Source organism: Pongo pygmaeus, chromosome 5 (assembly GCF_028885625.2).
Source record: "Pongo pygmaeus isolate AG05252 chromosome 5, NHGRI_mPonPyg2-v2.0_pri, whole genome shotgun sequence".
Lineage (NCBI taxonomy): Eukaryota > Metazoa > Chordata > Mammalia > Primates > Hominidae > Pongo > Pongo pygmaeus.
Genome location: NC_072378.2, coordinates 117,358,911 through 117,376,322, shown reverse-complemented (window position 1 = coordinate 117,376,322; position 17,412 = coordinate 117,358,911). Strand labels below are relative to the sequence as shown.

Sequence of the window (17,412 nt, the reverse complement as noted above, 5' to 3'; positions counted from 1 at the left end):
GCCTCTTAGCTTCTGGCGTTTGCTGGCAGTCCTTGGTATTCCTTGGCTCATGGATGCATCACTGTCATCATCACCTCCTGCATCACAAGGTGTTCTCTGTGTCCAAATTTCCCTCTTCTTATGCAAGTGCCAGTCATTGGATTAGGGTCCACCCTAAACTATTATGACTTCATCTTAACTTGATTACATTTGTCAAGATCTTATTTCTAAACAAGGTCACATTAAAATATTCTGAGTGGGCATGAATTTTGGGAGGACATGACTCAATCCAGTACACAAACCATGTTTAAATCCTTGTTCTTTTCCTTTTTTGAACTTAAGTTTCCTCATCTGTAAAATGGAGATGATAATATGTATCTCATCTCTTTAAGCTGTTGTGGACTCAGTGAATTAAAACAACATTATGTAAAGCCCCAGTACAGTACGTCGTAAATAGAAGGTGCTCAACCAACATCAGAATTCTCCTTTGTTTTCTCAATGGCCATTGTGTAGAGCCACTTCACAAATTCTCAAGGGCCTTTTTCTTTTGGATCAGAGTTGTTTGGTTAAACAGTGAAATGGCCAATGCTAAAGGTGAGACTTCACAAAATGTGTAAAAACACTCTGTCCTAATGCTTTGCTCAGGATGGTCCTTAAAGCGACCCTCAGCTCCCAGGAACAGCTGTGACCAACTCTGCTGCCCTGCTGCTCCCGATGTTCTTACCCTTTCCCTGCTTCTTATAAGGGCCAGCCCTCACTTTCTGTTGGTCTTCAGAAGGATGAGTCAATTAGCAGGAATAGAACCAGATTCTCCCACATATCCCTAAGCTTATTGTGGATTGGCACCAAGTCCTAAAACTATTGCGGTCTGAAAAGTTTCAGACCTGAAATGTTCGTCTTTGTTAGAGAAGACATAAATGGAAGACCTTGAGCTTGCCTTTGATGATTCCGTAAAAAGTCATTCTACTTATGCCTTTTGAACCCGGCCCTTGTGCTCTTTCCATGTTTCAAATGAAAAACAATTGGATTGACTTTGAGGTGGAATGTAGGTCAATACAAAAGAAAGCAACGAGCCTCAGAATCTCAGATATAATGATAACTTTGGTAGCTGAACTGTCACACTTTCCTTATCAATTTTGTATTCTGTATTTTATTGAAATATGGCATAAGTAAACTACAAATAATGTAAAAGACTGAAAATTGAGAAAATGGAAACTTCCCAGTTAAAAATCATGGAATAATTGTCTTATAGGTTAGGAATTCTGGAGAAAGTTTACCCATGCTATTAGTATAGGAAAAAGGTACTCAGCTCTCTTCACCACTGATTACTCACAGTAATTTCTTGGTGGGCTGAGTTAATTGGCTCCATGCCTCACTAGGATCACTATAAAACCATGCTGTTAGCATCTGTGTTGCCAGATTATGGGAGAGGAATGAGGTCAAGGGTAAATTGTGCCAAAGGACACTCTCTGGCGTTCAGTCACTAAGAAGATCTATGAACAACTAGAAATAACAGGTATATTGTCGTGTATATTTTTTGCAGAAAGAGCACTTCAAATAATTTACAGAACCAGAATTTAAGGTGGAAGATGACATTTAATGGATCCTGCAGTAGCGTTTGCACATGGAAGTCCAAAAACCTGAAAGGAATATTTCAGTTCAGAGTAGTAGCTGCAAATAATCTAGGGTCTGGTGAATATAGTGGAATCAGTGAGAAGATTATATTAGTTGGAGGTATGTTACCATGTCTGTCTACACACTAGCTTATTGCCTAAAGTTTCAGTAATAAATATCAGTACATTCTTAACATTAGCAATGGATAATGGTGACTATATATATATATATCTTATTATCCAAACTATTAAACTATTCCATTCATGTGATGTGATCTTTCTAAAACATCATTATCATCATGTCATTTTTCTCCCCAATAATAATCAGCCAGCCCCTTAATTCCTACCACATCAACTCCGTGCTCCTAATTAGGCTTCCAAGACTGTTCACAATCTGTTCTATCCAGCCTTATTATTCTATTCACATTATACCAGCTTTATGACCACTCTTACATTATACATAACAGGCCTAAGACCTTTGTTTCTTCCCCAATATCTACCTCTTCCACTGTGTATTTTATTTTAGTTTATGATATATTGTCTTTCTAATCACATAGGCAGGAAATCTCAGTGCCATATGTGATTTTTCCCTCTACTCAGTCATCAGGTCCTGTTGATTTTACCATCTTGATTTCTCTCTGATGAGTTCTCATCTTCCTCTTTCCACCTTGGCTTTCCTAATTTAAGGTATAATTTCTTGCCTGTGCCCTTGGCTTACGCATACTGCTGACAGTTAATTTAGTTGAAGCACAAGCTGGATTACTTTACCCCTCTCTGAAATACCACAATGGCTCTCCATTTACTGCTTTCAGAATCAGCTACAAACTTCTTTGTGGCATGTAAGGTCTTCTATAATTTATCCTCCAATTGTGGTTTATCTTTTCTAATATTTATGTCTGTGCTGTAGCCATATCAGACCAGTAAAAAGTTTTTATGTCACTTGGTCTTTGGCTCTGTGTTTGCCTCAGCCTAGAATACAGGTCCCCACCACCTACCCTGTGCCCCTTAGCTGTGATTTCCTATTCTTATTTTCTGCCAATTGAAATTCTTCTCATCCTTCAAGACTTAAATGAACTCATCATAATGCTTACCTGATGCTCCTTAGTCAAATGAATGATTGCATTTTATACACTCACATGCTATATAAAACTTACATTATTCTTATTTATATTATAGTTAGTTATCTAGTTAGTTGTGTACAAAAGTTTGCTACCCAGTTCAGCAAACTTTTTCTGAAAAGAACCAAATAGTAAATATGTTAGACTTTGCAGGCTACATGTGATCTCTGTAGCATGTTCTTCTTTTCTTCTTTTTCTCTTCTTCTCTTTTTCCTTCTCCTTCTTTTTAAAAATAACACTTTAAAAATGTAAAACTTATTCATAGCTAATGGAGGGTACAAAATCAGGTTATAGCCAGATTTGGTCCTCATGCCATAGTTTGCCAGACTCTGGCCTACATGTTTGTTTCCTCTACACAACTGAAACTACCTAAGAGAAATTACCATGTTTATTCCTCAGTTTAATATCCATGAAATTGAATATGTATGAAGATATTATACAAAATAATAATGCCAACTATTTAGTATCCAAAGACTGAGATTTCTTGGTCCTAAATTTATTAAAAAGATATACATGTTTCCTCAGTCATTTTAAAGTAGAGGATTGGGTGGGTATATTCCAGTGGTTTGTTGCTCTCTGCAAAAAAAGCAAAAACACCTTGATTTTGATTTCACATGGCATAAACACTCTCTGTATGGATGCTTTCAAGCTACCAATGGTCTAACAACTGGCTTGCAAAAATCCAGTAGTAGCTAGCTCTGCTATATTACTCTGTGTGCTTAGGTAGAGCTGAGGCTACTTAGCTTTTATCTATGAATTAATTTCTTTTTCTGATTTATATTATTAGATGATTTTTGGATACCAGAAACAAGTTTCATACTTACTATTATAGTTGGAATTTTTCTGGTTGTTACAGTCCCACTGACCTTTGGTAAGTATAATAGAATTTTAAAAATAGGCAACAAACTGTTTACTTAATCATACCTGATTGACTTATCTCTTAGTCGATCTAATCTCCCACATGAAATATTGCCTGATTAAGTTAATAAAATTTACATTGTTACCTTCAGCTATACATTTATAACCACTAACTTCTGTGAATTGTTTTCTGATCTAGGCATAACTATTTTATGGAAAATATACATGTACATTTCATGTTATACTTTAGATAAAACTACTTGCAAGGGCACCAACTTTTAGGTTTGTTTAAAACAGTATTTGTTTCTGATTGGCTGCATACAAATGTTTTGTGGCTTATAGTTTAAAATAAATAAAAGAAAAATAACCCTGGGTACAGAAAAAAGTATAGAATTAATGGGAGGCCAGTGACAATCTTTGGTTGGGATAGTTTTGGTTTCTAAGCAGACAGGCTGGTTTGGAATGAGTAGGGCCTCTGTTGCAGAAGATCCATTTCTGGCTTGTGGGATCCACTCTTGCTTTCAGACATCTGATCTGCTTATTTCAAATCCCTGCTCATTTATAAATGACCAGGAAAGCAGAAAAATTATGTTAGGTAGCTAGAAAGCTATTTTTTTCTAAGAAGATTTACTTTAATGATGATAAAATGCAGTAAAAACCTCAAAAGGAATGGTCAAGTACTGATTGGACTTTTAGAGTTATCATAGTGATCATACATTCTTGTTTATTTCTGTTTCAGCACAAATAATAATAGCACTTTCTTTCATTCCCCAAACTGTCTGAGTTTGGTTTATAAGATATATGGACCCCTATCTATTGCTAATATTGAGAGTCCCCAACACACTGAATCATTAAAAGAAGGGCATGATTCTTACCAGAAAAGAACACTCAAACACATATTAAGAAAGTCGTGGCTTATTTTGTTCACGAATGGGGTAAGTTACAAGGGAAAGTTGATGGAAAAGTCACAAACATAAAGTTGAACTCTCAGGATAAAGAAAGCCAACACTTTACTGTGTTCTAAATCTTTATTCTTTCTGCAAAGTGATTGGAGTCACAGTCTTTATGAGAGCACTTTGAAGCTTGATTTGAGATTTTTTTTCAAAGATTTCACCCACACAATATGTGAAACTCCTTCAGCAAACTTGGAAAGCTAAAAATTTCAGCTAACCCTGCCAGGATTTTAACCTGTGGTTCCAGAGAGTCTAAGTATTGCACAGCTGATGTTTGTGCCACTAAGCCAGCCCCTCCAGAATTACGCATATGACTGCAGTATATTTGGCAGTTGGCATATAGGCTTGACTGCTTGTCTGCTTTCCTACTGGGAAGGAGAATTACATGAAGAATCCTTCAGCTGACCTTTGCTTACTTTCTTGTACATCACCATTGTTTAAACCCATAACTCTAGTGGATGAACATGAGATAATTTCAGACAACCTATTGTGCTTCCAAGACATCCTATGGATATCTGACTTTCTCAGGACTTAAAGGTCTTTATTCTGTTTGAAATTCACGAACTTTTGAGTCTAGCTAAGCTAATTTGGTTCTTTGCTTTTAGCAGCAGTGCATGTGGTTTTACTAGTAAGAGCGTGTGCGTGCATGAGAAAAGATTGAGTCATTAAAATAACAAAAAAAGTCACAATTATTTTAAAATTTGTATGGTGCTGAAGGCACTCATCAGTTATAAACATAAAATTAAGACAATTTTTAAAATGAGTGTTGACAGCCTTTGCTTCTGAGCGGTCATATCTAATGTATAACATTAGCCTTCTGCTGGGAGTAGAGGAAAATGTAAACCTGTAAAATACAACTGCTGACCTGAGGAGCTTGCCATTTAATGAGGGAGGTAAGACATGCCTGTGTGGAAAGACAAATAGCAAGATATGTGTTAAATAATAACAAAAGACAAAAATAGATGAAATAAACAAGACAGTGCATAGGATAAGCACTCACAGAGAGGCGCAATTAGTCTTTCAAGTTCAGATATGAAAGATTAGTAGAGGTTGCTGAGGTTTCAGAAGGCATCACTGAGGATGTGGGCTTACATTGGGCCTTTAAAAGTGAAGCGAGGTGGTGAGAACATTTCAAGTTTGAAAAATTAATTTAGCAAAAGGTACTTGTGATCTTTCACTGTGTAGCCCTTCAAATTGAATTTCATGTGACTAAAACTCTAACTTCTTGAATATAGAAGCTACTGTGAAATTAAGTTCAAATTTTAATGATCATCTCTCAAAGCATGCTTGCTGTTTTCAACTTCTGAGCCAATAGTCCAGTACAGATGACAATCCTATTGACATAATTGTATTTTAATATTAAGAAAATTTATTTTATTATTATAAAACTAGTACTGCTTATTATATAAAGAAGACAATACAAATTACTCGTGATTCTGCAACTAGGGCAGACCACTACTAACATTTGGTAAGCTTCGTTCCAATACTTTTTCTACATATTCGAGTATGTGTATATGAACAACAATGATAAACACTCTTGTACTCTGCAAAAAAAAAAAATTGCCATTATACTGAAAGCATTTTCTTTTCTACTGAGGAGTATAATCTGGATGTGACCGAACTCAAAAACAAATTTGTTTCACTAATAATTATGTTTGTTTTGGTTTATTTTGACTCATTTATGGGTGATTTTGACAAAAGTTTTAATATTAAGATACTTTAATTTGTTTATAACAACAGTAAGAAATACATTAAATTTTAAGAAGTGAGATTAAAAATGGTGTAGTATGATTTGTGTACTTATATATGGCTTTTTACCTGGATTTAATTAGTTTTTTATAAGATATTTTAAAATCAAATTATGAAAACTTCTATAACTATTCTACTGATAGTGTTCTTGCATAAAAACACTTAAAATGAACTGTTAACATTTCCTAAAGGAAAAAAGAAGCAATATTTTATTTTGTAAATTATGTCATTTTTTCCTTTATAGTCTGGCATAGAAGATTAAAGAATCAAAAAAGTGCCAAGGAAGGGGTGACAGTGCTTATAAACGAAGACAAACAGTTGGCTGAGCTGCGAGGTCTGGCAGCTGGAGTAGGCCTGGCTAATGCCTGCTATGCAATACAGTACGTAGCTTTGGCCATCATTATGGAGCACCTAGGCAAAGGGTGGGCAACAGCAACGAGAGTGCCTATGAATTCTGCATTGCCCAGGACAGTCATGGTTTATACCAGTTTTTCTGGCATAATTATTAATAACTTCCTCTTCCACTCTCCAATGTGACCTGGGATGGACGGCAAATTATGTGGTTTTAAGAAAAATACATAAAAATCCATTATTTTCCAGTAGTTTATCATGTAGCTCAAAAACAAATGAAAGAAGGAGAAAAATAGTACATTGAAGAGAATAGATGGTAACATGGTTGGTTGATCTGGAGGCAGTGTTTGAGAGGAGAGGACTTTTGAGAGCCTTGTGTACGTGGTCAGCCTTAAGTCAATCTTACTCCATTTCAGAAGTTGTATGATGATCGCCCACAAAACCTTCTTAAGATAGATGAGTTTTGAACTTTTGTTGTCATCATAATTAAGGAAAATTTTCAAGTGTCTTATGCAAAGTTTCATTATATTAGGATCTATGCAAGAAGGAATTAAATGATCATAGGCCTTGCTTTCAGAAATATATAATGCAAGGTATAAAAACAAAGGATTTGAAGTAGACACAGAGGTGATCTAAATCAGCTGTTTAGAGGTGACTTTCCTTTGAGCAAATACTCAGCATATCTGCTACTCAAGATTCTCTATTAAAAATTGAAAGCATTTTTAACATAGCAGCATTTCCCCCCTTGTAGTATTCCAACTAAGAAACCTGGCTTTCTAAAAGTTAACTTTATGGTGATGGGGTTGATTTTTTTGGTCATAGTAAATTTTGTTTTACATAAGATGTCACATGTGTGAAATAGCTAACGGAAAAGCTTATAAACCCAGATGCATTTATTACTAATTTGCAGTAGCTTTTTATACAAATTGGCAATCTGAAGAAGTTAATACCTACTAACTTTGACACAACAAGCTACAATAAAAGTCTTGAGGCAATGCATACACATATATGTTTTTATCAAAATTAAGGTGCCTAGAAGTGGACCATCATGCTCTGTCTGGGTAAAAGGTGGTAGAATAGTAAAGTAAAGTAATTAGGAACCCAAAGTTCCACATCACCATGTCACATAAAACACACAATGGTGCAAAGCCATGAGATATTTCTTTCTCTCTCAAACGCAAATACCAATACCAACACAAACTTGTACACCTTATATATGTGGAGGGTGGGGAGACAAAAATGTTGCTATTTTACAGTACTCTTCCAACCCAAGAGGAGATTGAAAATCTTCCTGCCTTCCCTCGGGAAAAACTGACTCTGCGTCTCTTGCTGGGAAGTGGAGCCTTTGGAGAAGTGTATGAAGGAACAGCGGTGGACATCTTAGGAGTTGGAAGTGGAGAAATCAAAGTAGCAGTGAAGGTAATGTGAATCTTCGAACTCCTTGACACATTATATCACCATATCTACAAAGACTGACCTGGATATAATTATAATAAAAGTTGAGTGCTCTTTGTTGAAAAGAGGACTGGTTGAATGTCGAAGCCTATCCATAGCTACAGAAATCACATTTTTAAAAATCATTTCCTACATAGGAACATTGTTTGTAATCAACAGTCTCCAGGGTTTGCATTACCTCTAAGGCTACTAATTAGCTAAGACCTATCAGACAATCATTTTTCTTCAAACATGCCGTAAGAGAACTGGAGTTGTAAAACACATTCTTAAGGTACTAGACAAAGGGTCAGCAAACCTTTTCTTAACTGGGCAGATAGTAAGTATTTTAGGCTTGCTAGCCATACAGACTCTGCCATTGTATTGTCATAGACAATATGTAAATAAATGAGTGTGGCTGTGTACCAATAAAACTTTATTTATGAACACTGAAATTTGAATTTTATATTATTTTCGTATGTCATGAAATAGTAGTATTCTTTTGACTTTTTCAACCATTTAAAAATGGAAAAGCCATTTTCAGATGATAGGCTATACAAAAAGAGGTGACAGGCTGGATTTGGCCCACAGGCTGTACTTTGTCAGTCTCTGACTACATGATTATTTATCATGGTATACTTAATGTATTTTTAAGGAAGCACTGGATATACTCATATTTTTGTAAAACTTTCTTTTGATAAAGGGAGGATGAATCTTTTATGTAATTGAGCAATATCCTGATTTCTGCTTATTAGAGATTTATTGCTTTGAGAGTGAGCTATACAACTAGAAAAGTTGGCAAAATTCTCTCTGCTTCTAAACGATGTCATTTAAAAGTTCTTTAATTTACTCCCACCTTGACTGTTTTAAACAAATGTTTATTTCTCTCATGTAACAAGATGACTGCTGGCTTTGGTTCAGGATAGTGTGTCAGGTCAGAGCCAGTATCTCTGAAATTTTCCTGGCTGTTGTTCATGCTTGCTGCCTCATTGTTCCAAGATGGCTGACAAAGAAGCAAGCATCACATCTTCATTTGGGCCAGGGAGAGGAGGAAAGATGGTGCGAGATGTACATGTTCAGGAAGGCAAAAGTCTTCTTCAAAGCTCCCTCCCTGCCTCAGCAGTTTTTCTCTTATATACCATTGTCCATCACCGAGTTATATGACCACCCCAATTTCCAAGGGAGGCTGTAGAATTTCACAATTTTCATGTTTAGCTTTGATCAATTGCTTGGGACTGGGAAACTGGCCTCCAAGAAATAAATTGAAAGCAAGGAGATGGAGAAAACATATTGAGAAGAAAATTTTGAAAATCAAGAAATTGGCCTAAACAACAAACCTTGGTCTCTTAAAATTTCTACCTTTTGGAGGAACATTGTGTAAACATTACTAGACCTTTTATTTTGCATATTCTTCTAGCAATAACAGGAGGTAACATTTGAAGGGTTTGTAGAATACATGCACATGTTTTATCTACGATCTGTTTCCTGCTTTCAGGGTAGATATTACAAAACAAACAGAACAATCTCCATTAACCCACTGAGCTCACAGAAATGTCTGCTATACTGATTCCTGACTTGTTTTTATGTTGTATAGACTTTGAAGAAGGGTTCCACAGACCAGGAGAAGATTGAATTCCTGAAGGAGGCACATCTGATGAGGTAGCTCTGAAATAATTTTCTCTTGGTATGGGTAAGAAGTTTTAAGTCCGCTTGACTTATTTTTAACACCCCAAATGACCTGACATAACGGATCATGACTAAAACAACATGGCTGAAACGTTTAAATGGAACTACGTCTGCAGAGCAAGTAGTCTATAGAAGCCAATCTTCTGAGCCTGGGTACAGGCACTCCTCAGGCAAAAGGTTCTCCTTTCTTTTATCTTCAATAAGGAGCATGTTTTGCAAGTGAATTCTGAAGCTGTTTGGCTTTTGACATGCTTGTATTCATCTAAATGTGTGATAATGATCAAGTATACCCAGTAAGAGAGAGTTCTCTCAAATGCTTTAATGTCAGTGAAAATATCCTTTGTCTTTGTAAACTTGTCTACAAGTTTGAGTTTGTGGTCATAAAAACTGCTCAAGCACATCTTAATGGGAAGACTTGAGGCAGTGGTTGATTGGGTCTCACGCTGTGGGTTCCAATTATTAGGTTGGGACTTACTTGGTTTGATGTCTTGAGAAAACTGTGTAGCCAAACCTGCATTTCTGAGTTGTTTTCCTGAAAGGAAGAGGATATATTTCATACCTGTAATGACCAAAACTCAATGTTTTTAAATATCTTTTCAAGGACGCTACTAGGCAAAATTACTTTCTTTTCAAAAATATGCTTAATACAAATGTTAATCCTTCTAAAAACCAACCTATTTTATCCATACTCATGGCCACTAGGGGTTGCCTTATTACCTCTTTAAGGTAAGCACAAAGACCAGTAGTTGGAAAAAGAAGTATTAGAGACACTAAGTCAGGGGTTTTGAAGGAAAACTATTGATAAAGAATTGCTGTACTCCATAAAGACCCTCGGATAGGACTCCTGCTTCTGTCATATCATCCAGCCTGTGTCTTTCCACCTTTCAGCAAATTTAATCATCCCAACATTCTGAAGCAGCTTGGAGTTTGTCTGCTGAATGAACCCCAATACATTATCCTGGAACTGATGGAAGGAGGAGACCTTCTTACTTATTTGCGTAAAGCCCGGATGGCAACGGTAGGCAGTTGGGATCCATACTATTGGTTTCATAATGCAAATGCCCTATAATTCCCTATTAATTTTCTTTAAATTTAATAGGCTGCAGTGGTAAAACCTTAGAAGACTTATATGGAAAGAATTATTCTATTTCCTTCACATTAGATTTTGACAATCAGAACCCTGGGCTAACATTCTGGCATTTTCTGGTCATGTGAGTCCAAGTCTGTTTTTAGTATTTAATGGGAGAACGTGACTCTCATTGCCAGAATCACGTTTTTCTGGAGCACAGGGATCGTGTGGAGTTGGAAAGGCATATCTCTGTACTTCATCTATATGCCTGTCTGTCGCAAATTATATTTCCAGTCTTGATGTCTCTACTGAGTACCAGACTTGTATGTCCCTCTCTAGTTGACATATCTATTTGGATTTTAGTAGGCATCTCAAACATATTTTGCCCCAAACAGACCTCTTGATTTCGTACGTCCTCTCCTACTCCACCCATCTAGTTCCTTGCTTTCTCTTTCCCTACATCCATGCTAACAAGCTCTGCCTGCAAAATGCAGCCGCAGTCCTTCTTCTCTTGTATCCCCAGTGCCTGGAGTAGTGCATAGCACATTATGAACCCTGGAAATACTGTGGAATGGTGGACAGGACTGGGGGTGACTACCTGCAGGAATCTACCTTATGCCTTAGATGGGAACACGTGAGATAAGACAAGTCACCAAAGTTTAAATCTGGTGGATTAAAAACTTTTTTTATATCAAAATAAACATCATATGGCTAAAAAATTAAAATGTGTGACAAAGCATATAGTGAAAAACAGGAGCCCTGTGCACTGCCTCATTCCTACCTCTTAGGCCAACACATATCTTCTGGTATTTACCACCAAGTTCCTAAAGTCTGCTCATACTGACACGTGTTGATTTTTCAATTTGGGGTAAATTGATTGCCCACTATGGAAGATGAGGATTTAACTCTCTTAGACTTCCTCATAATATACCTGTCCATCCCTCACCACACTACACACAGGAAAACTTTGCTTGCCTCATCCTCTGACAGTTATCACAATTTGCAGATAAATCATCCTTCCAGGTTTGCATTATTAGAACTATTTAGTTATTATTTTTGGAGCTGAATTATCCAAATGTTATTATTGTAAGTTTTTTTCTCAGGCTAGTTTAATAAATATCTCTTGTTTTCATTTTAGTTTTTATATACATAAACTCCCCAACTGAATTGTAACACTTTTCTCAATATGGCTAACAATATCAGATAATCTAGTACTTAATTTTTTCTTGGACACTTCCTTCCTGGAAGCAGTGTGGATGCTTGTGCTCTAGGCTAGCAACACAGCTGCTGTTGTAGGGTTTCCTTCACATTCAACCTGGGAATCTTCCTCAACTCTTGTCCATGTGGGACTTTTTCCATGTATCTCATGACTTTTTGTTTGTTTTAGAAAAGAGAAAGTATGCATGTGCAGCAAAAATCTACTTTTTTTTAATTTTTGAGAAAATGTCCTTTATTCTTCCCTCACACTTGGTTGATAATTTGGTTGGACTTTTAGGTTGAAAACTCTTTATCTAACAGATAAAGCCACTACATCTTTCTTTCCTCGCTTCTACAATTGCCAGTAAGAATTCTTATGCCATTCTGATTCCTGAACTTATTATCAGTGGTCTGTTTTTTGCCTCCTCCCCTTCAAAAATTTGAGGAAAATTTTATTTGTGGTACTCTTTACTCATAGTAAAGTAACAGTTGCTTTGCTAATCATTCCCTTCAGTTCCAGGATTTTTTTTCATTGTCTCTTTGATAATGAATAGAATTCCTTATTCCCTCTATTTCTTTGTTCTAGAAATCCTGTTATAACGGACTGCTTTGTTTCATCTTCTCATTCTATTAGCTGCTCTCTCCTATTTTCTAGCTTTTGTCATTTTTCTTTCTATTGCGATAGACTTCCTCAACTTTGTCCCCTAATCTTTTTGTAGAATTAAAAATTTTTGTTAACATATTTTAATTTTTCACAGACTTGTTCTTGTATTTTGACTGCTTTTTAAAATAATATTCTGGTTTTGTTCATAGATGCAAAATTTTACTCATCTTCTTTTAGGGTATTAATTGTGCTTTTCAAAAAGTGTTCATTTGCTTTCTGCATTGTCTTGGCTTCCTTGTTCCTCTATGTTTTGGAATCTGATTCAATATGAGAATCTTTCTCAAAGGTTTAGTATTCTTGGCTGGTTTCATATTTAATCGTGAGGCCTAACAAAATGATGGGAACCTATGTGTCCAAGGAAGCTTCCTTTTGGTGTTAGGTGGGACCCTGCTCTTCCACTGGGGGTCTCCAATGTCAGTAACTGAATCTCTTCCCTGACATGTGCCAGTTTAACCAGGGAGGAAATTGCTCGTTTCTCCTCTGGACAGTAAATGCCTGATGCATCAACTCAGAGCGTTTAGAGGGGGCTGGAGGTCTCAAGGCTCAGTATGTGGACTCTCATTTAATTTTAATTCTCTCCATTTCAGTACAGTGCCTCAGTGTGACTGGTAATATCTTGGAACTTGGAGTTGTTCTGGTTCAGGTTTCTGTTGTTTTTATTTGTTTGTTTTCTATAGACAAAAGCCTTCATCTGTGGTAGAAGAATCTATGATTTAGTTAGGCCTTAAATAACGTAAACGTTCTTTTTGCTTTCCGTCCTTCTCCTTGTCCCTGTATTCAGGGATACCTGCTGCCTCCCATTCTGGAGACTATGAGCTTCCATAGTGAAAAACAGCTCAATTCTTACCTTTTCTTTATGTAGGCAGTCAGCTTTCATCTCTCTTGGCTCTGCTAAATTACCACTCCTCCATCTGCTTTCCCTCTTCCAGAATTCTTTGTCTGCCATGTCAGTTCTCATGACAGTTGATTTGCCCTTGTGAAATTATGAAAATTTTCACTATACTGCCATGTTAGTAAGGTTTGGGGAGAGAGTGGAACTAAAAATGCGCACATTCAATCCCTCATCTTAAACAATAAATTTTATTTGTAGATTTGTCTTGTTTTGTGGTGGGGCTGAGGGTATGAAAATTGAAGAGAGGATGAAAAAGGATGGACTGAAAAAAAAACGTGGATCTACTTTTTCCAAATCATTTTGATTCACCCAGGATCCTAATGCTTATAAAGATTGGTTCTCACATGCACTTCAGCTGTTCCGCAGCCTTTCCTGGTGGCTGCCAAAAACAGCTTCCAGGGCTTTGTCTCCTTCGCTGCAACCATAGAGACATCGTTAGGTGCTGAAGGCAGAATGAAGGCCTGAGGCCTATGGGAGCCATCACAAATGCTACTCTCCCTCGTGCTGAGTTCTTCTGAGGCCAGCCTCTCCCCACATGGAGTGCTCAGAGGCACCATATCAGAAGAACAAGCAGAAGCCTTTTTCTCTCTCTCCCTGCATTCAAGGACTATTTTATTGGGTTGAATGCCTAAGAATTGACTGCAACTAGGCCCGGAAAGCTTAGTCTAGTCCTTTGCTTTGAGGACTCAGTTTTTTTATCTACAAAATGGAATATTGAATCAAAAGCTTCCTCACGCTCCTTTTAACTTTTTTCTTTTCTTTTTTTTTTTTTTTTTTTTGACAGAGTCTTGCTCTGTGGCCCAGGTTGAAGTGCAGTGGCGTGATCTTGGCTCACTGCAACCTCTGCCTCCCAGGTTCAAGTAATTCTCCTGCCTCAGCCTCCTGAGTAGTTGGGACTACAGACATATACAACCATGCCCAGCTAATTTTTGTATATTTTTTGTAGTAGAGACGAAGTTTCACCATGTTGGCCAGGCTGGTCTCGAACTCCTGACCTCAAGTAATCTGCCTGCCTTGGCCTCCCACAGTCCTGGGATTATAGGCATGAGATACCACACCTGGCCTTAACTTTTGTTAAAAGGATTGTATTAAGATAGAAAAAAGTGAAACAAACAAACAAAAAACTGTCAAAGTAATACGAATATGTAGTAAATGTGCTGCCTTCCAGATAACATTCAATTCACCAAATTTTTGCTGGGTGTTTACTATACAACAGTGAAGGATGTAGTTCTTGCACTCAAGGAACTTGCTACATGATAGGGTTGTAAGTCTACAGACACAAGTCTACAGATACCTAAATAATCCACTTAAAGTAGGAAGTAGGTGGACTCATTAGAGTGCAGTGGAGAATATACTGCAGAAGCCCAGAGGAAGGAGCGATTTCCAACTGAGGAAAGCTGAGAGGGCTTCATGGAAGAGGTCTTCTGATTCAGACACAACCAAAGCAGGAGGTAGAACAGTAGCTGAACTATACTTTCCCACTGAGTTATGAAAGGCTTTGACTAGGGATAGATTGAGATCAAAGTTTAATATGTCTGAAGGTTTTAACAAGAGATGACAGGTGGTAGTCCAGAGTAGCATCTAGAGTCAAGGAAACCCAACATGCAGTGATGAGGTATCCCAACAGGTTGATACATGGGATATCAGAAGGAGAGAGTAGTCAGAGATCCAAGCAGGCAGGCAGCATTATGAAAATCTGTCAGCAGGGAACAGGGCACTAGCCACCAGACTGAAATTAGGGAGTAGGATCCTAGGCCTAGAGAAAGTCTTCACAGGTAGAGTAGGTTTTTCCAAGAGCAGAGCAGGGTTCCATTTACACAGGAACCAGTGAACTATTCAAGACATCCAGCAGGGACTCAGATACGGGCCATGATAATGGCCCTGAATAAGTTTGGAGGAGATTGATTTGTGAGTAAGGTCAGAGCCTAGTTATTAGCCCTAGGTGTGGCTGAGCAGAACCATGGCAATAGTGAGCCCCAGAACATCAGGATTATTCCTAGTTTGGGGGCAAGAGATAAACATGTCCGCGGAGGTAGGGAGAACACCACTTAAGAGCATTTGTTTTTAAGGAATTGAGGGACTTGGAGGTTGGGAATCATTTGAGATACTCAGCCAAGGCTGTGGATGAAAATCAAGAAACAGGAGGACATTCCAGGAGAAAAAATGATAGCAGGAATAAAGAAGAGATTCTGAGAAATGCAGAGTAGGTATAAGGAACTGCAATCGGACCAGCGTAACGGAAACACAGATTGAGAGAGGAGAAACAGTAAGAAATTAATAGACTTGTAGAAAGGCTGGTGCAGCCTGGGCGTGCTGTGGAGGCTGTGCTCAGGAATTCATAATAGACTCTACGGGAAGGGGGTCACAACAAAGCAAGCTAATGAAAAAGCATAGGAGGCTGGAGACATGGGCAATTTTTGAATGCATCAGATTAGGGATGACAAAAGCTTGAACCAGGGTAATTGCAGGGCAATGGAAAGGGACAGACAATGTAATATAGCTTCAGGGCAGGAACTTTGAATTTTCCCAATATGGTACTAATAAAAACTTCAACTGGCTTTTTTTTTATGTAGAAATCATTGCAACCAGTACAGGCTCACGTATATGTTTGTACTCACTCTCTTAGATGAGAGGAGTAATTTGAAACTTTGAAATAGGGTATTGCTGACAATTTACATGGGGCTCATATGAGAAACAAGCCCATTGTCATGGCTGGAAAGACAGAGCGCCATTGGGTCAATAATTAAACCAGCTAGCACTTAAATGATCATTTTGACTACTTATGAGAGCAGCAACTGTTTATTAAGTGCCTGTTATCGACCAGCCATATATGTAACTTACTTGAATTTTGCAAGGTCAGTATTATTGCCCATTTTACACGTGAGAAATTTGCTTAGTGAGTTAAGTAACTTAAGCAAGTTCACACAACAAGTAAGTAGCAGAACTAGGTTTCACATCTCGATCTGTCTGACCTGACACCTGGAGGTCTTTCCAATAAAGATTCCATATTGCCTCTACTTACTAAACATAGCTGTCATTTTTTATGTATATTTGCATAGAAAACATATAAATTTGTTTTCCTCTTTGTTTGAATTCTTATAATCATAACTAAAAATCCCTTTAAAACATCAGATACATACATGCATATGCATATACATGTATCCACTTATATTCACACATATATGTATATGTTTCATGCAAACTAGATAACTACCTGTAATTTTTCCTTCATTTCTTACAGTTTTATGGTCCTTTACTCACCTTGGTTGACCTCGTAGACCTGTGTGTAGATATTTCAAAAGGCTGTGTCTACTTGGAGCAGATGCATTTCATTCACAGGTACAATTCTCTTCTGGATACAGGGTTATTCTGGATATTGGCACAAAAATCACCTGTAGTGCAGGTAAAGCACACAAGATAACTAAAGATTTTAATTCCTTCAAACTAGCAATAATTTCTATTAAAAATCTCTCATAAATCATTCTACTGTAAAGACACATGCACACGTATGTTTATTGCATCACTATTTTCAATAGCAAAGACTTGGAACCAGCGCAAATGCCCATCAATGATAGACTGGGTAAAGAAAATGTGGCACATATACACCATGGAATACTATGCAGCCATAAAAAAAGAATGAGTTCATGTCCTTTGCAGGAACGTGGATGAAGCTGGAAATCATTATCCTCAGCAAGCTAACACAGGAACAGAAAACCAAAGCAGGTTCTCACTCATAAGTGGGAGTTGAACAATGAGAACACATGGACACAGGGAGGGGAACATCATACACCAGGGCCTGTCCGGGGTCGGGGGCAAGGGAAGGGAGAGCATTAGGAGAAATACCTAATGCAG

At 37.4% G+C, this 17,412-nt stretch overlaps 1 protein-coding gene across 3 annotated transcripts in view; it reads left to right on the top strand.

Moving 5' to 3' along the window:
- Positions 1 to 17,412, top strand: part of ROS1 (ROS proto-oncogene 1, receptor tyrosine kinase) — a 156,993-nt gene that overhangs the window by 116,407 nt on the left and 23,174 nt on the right. For all 3 annotated transcript variants that reach the window (XM_054491542.2, XM_054491544.2, XM_054491543.2), the window contains 7 exons: positions 1,523 to 1,713; positions 3,498 to 3,581; positions 6,515 to 6,650; positions 7,878 to 8,040; positions 9,647 to 9,711; positions 10,627 to 10,756; positions 16,802 to 16,899. In XM_054491542.2, the coding sequence (XP_054347517.2) occupies positions 1,523 to 1,713; positions 3,498 to 3,581; positions 6,515 to 6,650; positions 7,878 to 8,040; positions 9,647 to 9,711; positions 10,627 to 10,756; positions 16,802 to 16,899 (867 nt within the window). The remainder of the gene's footprint in view (positions 1 to 1,522; positions 1,714 to 3,497; positions 3,582 to 6,514; positions 6,651 to 7,877; positions 8,041 to 9,646; positions 9,712 to 10,626; positions 10,757 to 16,801; positions 16,900 to 17,412) is intronic.